General features: G+C 42.0%; 1 protein-coding gene across 1 annotated transcript; it reads right to left on the bottom strand.

Annotated features, from left to right (window-relative positions):
- Nucleotides 1-5,335: 5,335 nt before the first annotated feature.
- Nucleotides 5,336-8,041, bottom strand: LOC120999280 (zinc finger MYM-type protein 1-like). Its single transcript, XM_040430150.1, has one exon. The coding sequence runs from the start codon at nt 8,039-8,041 to the stop codon at nt 5,336-5,338; it is 2,706 nt and encodes a 901-aa protein (XP_040286084.1).
- Nucleotides 8,042-9,263: the final 1,222 nt, after the last annotated feature.

Here is a 9,263-nt window from a genome sequence, read left to right as displayed (position 1 = left end):
TCCATTTTCCTTTAATTCTTGTGGAACGCCTAAAGGGTTAACAAAGTTTGTAAAATCGGTTTTGAATACCTTGAGGGGTGTAGTTTCTACAATGGGGTCATTTATGGGGGTATCCACTATGTAAGCCCCACAAAGTGACTTCAGACCTGAACTGGTCCTTATAAAGTGGGTTTTGGCAATTTTCTTATACATTTGAAGAATTGCTTCTAAACTTCGAAGCCTTCTAACGTCCTAAAAAAATAAAATGACATTTCCAAAATGATGCCAACATAAAGTAGACATATGGGCAATGTTAAATAATAAATATTTTATGAGGTATCACTTTCTGTTTTAAAAGCAGAGAAATTGAAATTTAGAAAATTGCGAATTTTTCAAATTTTTGGGTAAATTTGGGATTTTTTCATAAATAAAGGTGAAATATTTTGACTCAAATTTATGATTATCATGAAGTACAATGTGTCACGAGAAAACAATCTCTGAATGACTTGGATAAATAAAGGCGTTCCAAAGTTATTACCACATAAAGTGAGATATGTCAGTTTTGCAAAATTTGGCCTGGTCAGGAAGGGGGCAAATGGCCCAGATGGGAAGTGGTTAAGGACACAGGGTGCCTTCCTGAGGCATCGCCGCTGCCTTTCTGTGACGTGCCTGTGAGATCCAGCCCCCTGGATCTCACAGGCCAGAAGCTGTATGAGTAATACTCACTGTATTACTCATACAGCCAATGCATTCCAATACAGAATTATTGGAATGCATTGTAAAGGGATTAGACCCCCAAAGTTCAAGTCCCAAAGTGGGACAAAAAATAAAGTGAAAAAAAAGTTAAAAAAATTAAGTTTCCCCCCCCAAAAATTAAAAGTTTCAAGTAAAAATAAACAAAAACATCATTTTCCCCAAATAAAGTTAAAAAAATTGGTAAAAAATAGGGGGGGGGAAGTATACATATGGGTATCACCGCGTCCATATCGACAGGCTCTATAAACATATCACATGACCTAACCCCTCAGATGAACACCGTAAAAAATTTAACAAGCGATCAAAAAGGCGTTTGCCCACCAAAATAGTACCAATCTAACCATCACTTCACCCCGCAAAAAATGAGCCCCTACGTGAGACAATCGCCCAAAAAAAAAAAAAAATATGGCTCAGAATATGGAGACACTAAAACATCATTTTTTTTGTTTTAAAAAAGCTGTTATTGTGTAAAACTTACATAAATAAATAAAAAGTATACATATTAGGTATCGCCGTGTCCGTATCGACCGGCTCTATAAAAATATCACATGACCTAAGCCCTAAGATGAACACCGTAAAAATCTTTAAATAAAAACTGTGCTAAATAAACAATTTTTTCTCACCTTACATCACAAAAAGTGTAATAGCAAGCGATCAAAAAGTCACACGCACCCCAAAATAGTGCCAATAAAACCGTCATCTCATCCCGCAAAAATCATACCCTACCGAAGGTAATCGCCCAAAAACTAAAAAATATAGGCTCTCAGACTATGGAAACACTAAAACATGATTTTTTTTGCTTCAAAAATGAAATCATTGTGTAAAACTTACATAAATAAAAAATAAGTATACATATTAGGTATCGCAGCGTCCGTAATAACTTGCTCTATAAAAATATCACATGACCTAACCCCTCAGGTGAATACCGTAAGAAAAAAAAAAAAAAAAAAACGGTGTAAAAAAAGCCATTTTTTGTCACCTTACATCACAAAAAGTGTAATAGCAAGCGATCAAAAAGTCACACACACCCCAAAATAGTGCCAATAAAACCGTCATCTCATCCCGCAAAAATCATACCCTACCCAAGGTAATCGCCCAAAAACTGAAAAAATTATGGCTCTCAGACTATGGAAACACTAAAACATGATTTTTTTGTTTCAAAAAAGAAATCATTGTGTAAAACTTACATGAATAAAAAAAAAAGTATACATATTAGGTATCGCCGCATCCGTGACAACCTGGTCTATAAAAATATCACATGATCTAGCCTGTCAGATGAATGTTGTAAATAGCAAAAAATAAATACGGTGCCAAAACAGCTATTTCTTGTTACCTTGACTCACAAAAAGTGTAATATAGAGCAACCAAAAATCATATGTACCCTAAACTAGTACCAGGAATACTGCCACCCTATCCCGTAGTTTCTAAAATGGGGTCACTTTTTTGGAGTTTCTACTCTAGGGGTGCATCAGGGGGGCTTCAAATGGGACATGGCAAAATCTGCCTTCCAAAAACCGTATGGCATTCCTTTCCTTCTGCACCCTGCCGTGTGCCTGTACAGCAGTTTACAACCACATATGGGGTGTTTCTGTAAACTACAGAATCAGGGCCATAAATATTGAGTTTTGTTTGGCTGTTAACCCTTGCTTTGTTACTGGAAAAATGGATTAAAATTGAAAATTTGCCCAAAAATTAAAATTCAGAAATTTAATCTCCATTTGCCAATAACTCTTGTGGAACACCTAAAGGGTTAACGACTGTTGAGCGAACACCTGGATGTTCGGGTTCGAGAAGTTCGGCCGAACTTCCCAGAAATGTTCGGGATCCGAACCCGACCCGAACTTCGTCCCGAACCCGAACCCCATTGAAGTCAATGGGGACCCGAACTTTTCCGCACTAAAAAGGCTGTAAAACAGCCCAGGAAAGGGCTAGAGGGCTGCAAAAGGCAGCAAAATGTAGTTAAATCCCCTGCAAACAAATGTGGATAGGGAAATGAAATAAAATAAAAATAAAATAAATAAAATTTAACCAATATCAATTGGAGAGAGGTCCCATAGCAGAGAATCAGGCTTCATGTCAGCAGAGAATCAGTCTTCATGTCATAGCAGAGAATCAGGCTTCACGTCAGCCAAAACTGGAACAGTCCATTGTCATATATTTAGGCCCCGGCACCCAGACAGAGGAGAGAGGTCCCATAACAGAGATTCAGGCTTCATGTCAGCAGAGAATCAGTCTTCATGTCATAGCAGAGAATCAGGCTTCACGTCAGCCAAAACTGGAACAGTCCATTGTCATATATTTAGGCCCCGGCACCCAGACAGAGGAGAGAGGTCCCATAACAGAGATTCAGGCTTCATGTCAGCAGAGAATCAGTCTTCATGTCATAGCAGAGAATCAGGCTTCACGTCAGCCAAAACTGGAACAGTCCATTGTCAGATATTTAGGCCCCGGCACCCAGACAGAGGAGAGAGGTCCTATAGCAGAGATTCAGGCTTCATGTCAGCAGAGAATCAGTCTTCATGTCATAGCAGAGAATCAGGCTTCACGTCAGCCAAAACTGGAACAGTCCATTGTCAGATATTTAGGCCCCGGCACCCAGAAAGAGGAGAGAGGTCCCATAGCAGAGATTCAGGCTTCATGTCATAGCAGAGAATCATGCTTCACGTCAGCCAAAACTGGAACAGTCCATTGTCAGATATTTTGGCCCCGGCACCCAGACAGAGGAGAGAGGTCCCATAGCAGATATTCAGGCTTCATGTCATAGCAGAGAATCATGCTTCACGTCACCCAACACTGGAACAGGCCACTGTCAGATATTTTTAGGCCCCGGCACCCAGACAGAGGAGAGGTTCATTCAACTTTGGGTTGCCCCGCAATATAATGGTAAAATGAAAATAAAAATAGGATTGAATGAGGAAGAGCCCTGGAGTACAATAATATATGGTTAAGGGAAGGTAGTTAATGTCTAATCTGCATAAGGGATGGACAGGTCCTGTGGGATCCATGCCTGGTTCATTTTTATGAACGTCAGCTTGTCCACATTGGCTGTAGACAGGCGGCTGCGTTTGTCTGTAATGATGTTCCCTGCCGTGCTGAATACACGTTCAGACAAAACGCTGGCCGCCGGGCAGGCCAGCACCTCCAAGGCATAAAAGGCTAGCTCTGGCCACGTGGACAATTTGGAGACCCAGAAGTTGAATGGGGCCGAACCATCAGTCAGTACGTGGAGGGGTGTGCACAGGTACTGTTCCACCATGTTAGTGAAATGTTGCCTCCTGCTAACACGTTCCGTATCAGGTGGTGGTGCAGTTAGCTGTGGCGTGGTGACAAAACTTTTCCACATCTCTGCCATGCTAACCTTGCCCTCAGAGGAGCTGGCCGTGACACAGCTGTGTTGGCGACCTCTTGCTCCTCCTCTGCCTTCGCCTTGGGCTTTCACTTGTTCCCCTGTGACATTTGGGAATGCTCTCAGTAGCGCGTCTACCAACGTGCGCTTGTACTCGCGCATCTTCCTATCACGCTCTAGTGCAGGAAGTAAGGTGGGCACATTGTCTTTGTACCGGGGATCCAGCAGGGTGGCAACCCAGTAGTCCGCACACGTTAAAATGTGGGCAACTCTGCTGTCGTTGCGCAGGCTCATGTGTGCCAGGCTGCCCAGAGGTAAGGACAAGCTGTCCTCCTTGGGAGGCGTATCGTCATCGTCCTGCGTTTCCCCCCAGCCACGCACCAGTGATGGGCCTGAGCTGCGTTGGGTGCCACTCCGCTGTGAACATGCTTCATCCTCATCCTCCTCCACCTCCTCCTCATCCTCGTCCTCCTCGTCCTCCAGTAGTGGGCCCTGTCTGGCCACATTTGTACCTGGCCTCTGCTGTTGCAAAAAACCTCCCTCTTAGTCACTTCTAAGAGACTGGCCTGAAAGTGCTAAAAATGACCCCTCTTCCTCCTCCTCCTCCTCCTGGGCCACCTCCTCTTCCATCATCGCCCTAAGTGTTTTCTCAAGGAGACATAGAAGTGGTATTGTAACGCTGATAACGGCGTCATCGCCACTGGCCAGGGCCGCTGATAGAAATCATGGGGCCCCGTACAGCATACATGACGGGGCCCCCTTCAGCTCCACCCCCTGATCCCTCCTTCAGCCACACCCCTGGCCCCGCCCTTGGCCCCTCCCCAGACGCCGCCTTGAAACAACATGCAGATTTGTCTACAAGTGATATTTATTTTTCTCCAGCCAGTTATAAGTTTTATTATCCAAAATAAATACTGTTTTCAGATGAGAACAGACCTCTTTAATATCAATATGTAATAAAAAAACATTAATGAATAAATGAAGTGGTATTTTGAAAAAATTAGGAAGATTAAACAAATGATAAAGGTGGAAAAAAAACAACAAGCCAGGTCTCGTTAAAGATAGTTTACTGTAGACAACTGGGTAAACATAAGTGCGCCAACAGGCACAAAAACAACAGGAGTCAAACGACCCAAGTTCAGAGTGCAATTGAACATTCACAGTCTGCATATGTGCATATATTTATGGCTTCACCCAAAAACAATGTGAAACACTGACCAGTTTCACTAGTCCTTTCCCATTTTGCCAAAGGTGTTACAAATTTGTAGTGGACATTCTTCGTACCTTTGCTTCAGCAAACTCATTTATAAGGTCTTTAAAGTTTAGCTGTCTTGCAAGTTCATGCTCAATGGACAGAAGAGCCAGACTGTTCAGACGCTGCTCACTCATTGTCGATCGGAGATAGTTTTTTATCAAGGCTAACTTGCTGAACGCTCTCTCTCCTTCTGCAACTGAGAGTGGAAGGGTAGCAAAAATTCTAAGGGCAATACAAATCTCTCCAAAAATCCCTTCAAGCTGCAGCTCATAAATTGAATTTAATAATTCCAAGGGACCCAGCTGATTGGTAAATGTTTCTGCATAGATTTTCCGCAGGAGTTGTAGTTCTGTAAGTAGGGATTCAGTAAAGTCATCACGGTATGTGGAAATCAGCATTTCTGTTGAAGTTTTCAGTTCTTCTTCTGAAAGAGTCCTCAGATTCAAGATGGGAGCAAAGAGCTTGCAGACTTCTTCCATTGATTTAAATCTTTGATCCAGGTCTGAAATTATGACATCCATTGCTGGGAAGAACATATTGACTTTGAAATAAATTTCCACATCCAGATCTTTTACATTTTTATCAGCCTTCTTTTTACGAAGCTGGTGAGCATTCAGTAGCTCCTTGGGAATCTCCATAGAATCAGCAACAACTTTGGACTCCGAGAGTAGAGCTGGCCACTTATCCCGTAGAATCTTCATTTCTTCAGACAAAGCCCTGATGTTGGCTGCACCTATGTCAATAGATACAGACCTGGACTGAAGGATTTTATTCCGTTCCTCAAAACTTTGCAGGACCTTGACCCAGAATGTAGCCAGAACAATTGCACGGAAAGAGGAGAAATAATCTAGCAGCCCTTCCGCTTCAGAGTGTGCAGCACTTGTCAGTTTTTTACTTTTCAGCACTCTTTCCAAAGCTTTCAGAACACTTGGAAGCTTTTGTGCGATTGGCTTTACTGCTTCAATCCTGGAACTCCATCTGGTGTCACTAAGGCCATGTAAAGAACCACCAACTTCATCTAACAAAGCGCTCCATCTCTCAGGACTGCTGCTAAATAGAACATATAGCCTATTTACACTCCCAAAGAAGGTCTTCATTTCAGGGGAACTTGAAGCTGCATGTACACCAACCAGATTTAATGAGTGTGCTGCACATGGACTAAACAACGCTGCTGGATACTTTTGTTGGATCCTGGATCTTACACCTTTAATTTTTCCTGACATGTTGGCTCCATTATCATATCCTTGACCTCTACAGTCTTTGACATCAATGCCATGCTCACACAATCTTGTTAGCAGCATTTCAGCAATTTCTTCACCAGTCTTCTCAAAGAAATCAAAGAATTCCAGGAACCTTTCTTGAATGCCCCATTTTCTTTTCACAAGATCTCTGTGCACATATCGCAGAATAATAACATTCTGTTCCATATGCGATACATCTGGTGTTGCATCACAGATCACTGAAAAATAAATAGATTGTTGCCTTTCAGAAAGCATGACATTCAAAACATGTCTTCCACATACATCGATTAATTCGTTTTGTGTGGCTGATGACAGATAATGTGCAGGTAGACGCTTTCCTTTTTCCTGGCTTTGTTTCACCTTTTCCAAGTGCTCCCTAAGTACACTATCATATTTGGCAACAAGTTCAAGAGTTCCAAGGAAATTACCATTTTGAATGTCTCCAATTCTTTGAGAACATCCTCTAAAAGCCAGATTCCGTGAGGCCAAAAATAAGGTAACATTAAGAAGCCTTTCCAACAGAGCTGCAAACTTTTCTGCTTCTCTTGTCAATTTTCTTTGCATCTCAAAGTCCACACCTTGTCCGCCTATGGACCTCTGTAAAGCTCGCCAACTTAGGTAGTACTTTCGGTGTTGAGCAGAACGTTCATGCTCTGGCAATCGTGTATAAAGTCGATGCCATGTGTTTTTGGAAGGGTCAAAGCCTTCGCTCCTACATAGTATACTCCCATCCTTTCTATGGTAATAATTTGTAGAAAAAGCTCTGCAAGTGATGCAGTATAAAACATGTTTGGAATCACTCCATCGAAGCCAGTCTCTTAAAATCTTCTCACGTCCATTTGAGGATTTTGCATACAAAAGATACTCCGAAAATGAACGTCCATCGCTGTCCAAAGTCATACGATATGCCATTTTTTTCAGATCCTCTTCAGTCATCAATCCAGAAAGCACAATTTGATTTCTTTCTTTGTCTTGAAGATTTTCTGGCCACAGTGCTGGATCTTTCCAATCGACTTTGCACAAATCCATAGTAACAGGACCTGTAGAACTTGAGGCAAAAGAGGAGCTGCATGAAGTTTCTAAATCGCTCAAAATTTCAAAGGGATATGCAACGGAGGAGGTATCTTCTATACTTGCAGCAGACTGGGTGCATGAGGACACACTTTCCTCAGGTAAAACAATCTCTGTGGAGCAGTTTTGAATTTCAAAGGCAGCCATACCCTCTTCTTGCAAATCTTCAGATATAGTGAGCAGCTCACAATGTTGAGAATGGCCCTCAATTGTGTCTGACCTAACATCCACATCTAGTTCTGAGGATTCTCCTTGTTCAACATTAGGTTCCTGGGTAGTTTCTGGCTTCTTAAAATAGTGAAATATTAGATTTTTCTTCTTTATTTTTTCTTGTTCTTCCTCTCGCTCTTTCCTCTCCTTGCGCTTCAGAAATCCAGACTTGTGTGGATACATTTTTGGATTGACCTGAAACAGGGAGATAGGATTCTTGTTCTGAACAAACGCAGCCAGAATCCCAAATTTGGGTCATATCTAAGTAAGATTGCCCAAAGGCGCTTATCACTCACTCCACCTCAATGTGATCATGGGCTCCATTCACTAAAGCATATTGCATGCGGTATTGGGCGACGACACATTTTCCTAAAAATTGCATGCAATAATAAAATAGCAATTGGTTTCATGAGATAAATACAGGCAGTCCGTCCCCAAGTTCCAAACTGGCTAGGGACTGTAGGTTTGTTTTTAAGTCAAATATGTTCGTAAGTCGGAAAAGCATGCGCAGAACAGCAGATACGTTGTTTTTTGAAGTTCCGTCGAATGGGCCCGCCATCAAAAAGTGGCCGCGAATGCGCAGAACAGCAGATACGTTGTTTTCCGATGTTCCTTGAATGTGCCCGCCATTGAAAAGATTCCATTGAATGTGCTCGCAGTCAAAAAGGTTCATTCGAATGTGCCCGCCGCCGAAAAGTGGCCACGCAGCCTCCCGTTCGCAAGCAGGAGTTGTTCGCAAGTCGGATGTTCGTAACTCGGGGACTTCTTGTACCGCATATTTGAATGGAATAACGCAGCACGCAGGCCATGTTTTACTAAAAATTTTTGCAGAATGGTAAAAAAAATTGAAATTGATTTTTTACCACTGCTCTTAAAGCGGTAGATATTGTTTCAGGAATGGAGCCCAGTGTCTTAAGATACTATCAGCTCAAAAACACTCACGGTCGCTCAAAATAAAAAGCATACATATCCACTACTTAATGGGCCTGTAATCTATTTTTCCTGAAATTGTTTCTTACTGTGGTTTTCTGCCTCTTTGTAACGTCCTCTGCGAGCTCCCGAAGCTCTCCTATCCACTTTTGCTGTAAGAGGAAGACGGGACTTTAAGTTAAGAATACATACTTGAATAGAACTACAGTTTAGTGTCACTTTAACTTGTGACAAAACTCTATGGGCTTGTTCACACCAGGAGCTCCTTCAAAAATAGATCCTTACTCAGATTGCTTTTCTGAGGCAATTCACAGAAATTTGAAATTTGAATCCCCTCAATGCCACACCACTAGGGTTGCCACTTTTTCTTCAAGCCAAACCCAAACACTTTAGCGGCGCACAGACAATTGTTTTATTAATATACACTATATAGATTGAAATAGACCTGGGACACCTTTGGGTAGAATAGAAATGT

The sequence above is a fragment of the Bufo bufo genome, chromosome 4, assembly GCF_905171765.1.
Source record: "Bufo bufo chromosome 4, aBufBuf1.1, whole genome shotgun sequence".
Lineage (NCBI taxonomy): Eukaryota > Metazoa > Chordata > Amphibia > Anura > Bufonidae > Bufo > Bufo bufo.
This window is presented reverse-complemented; position numbering and strand designations above follow the sequence as displayed.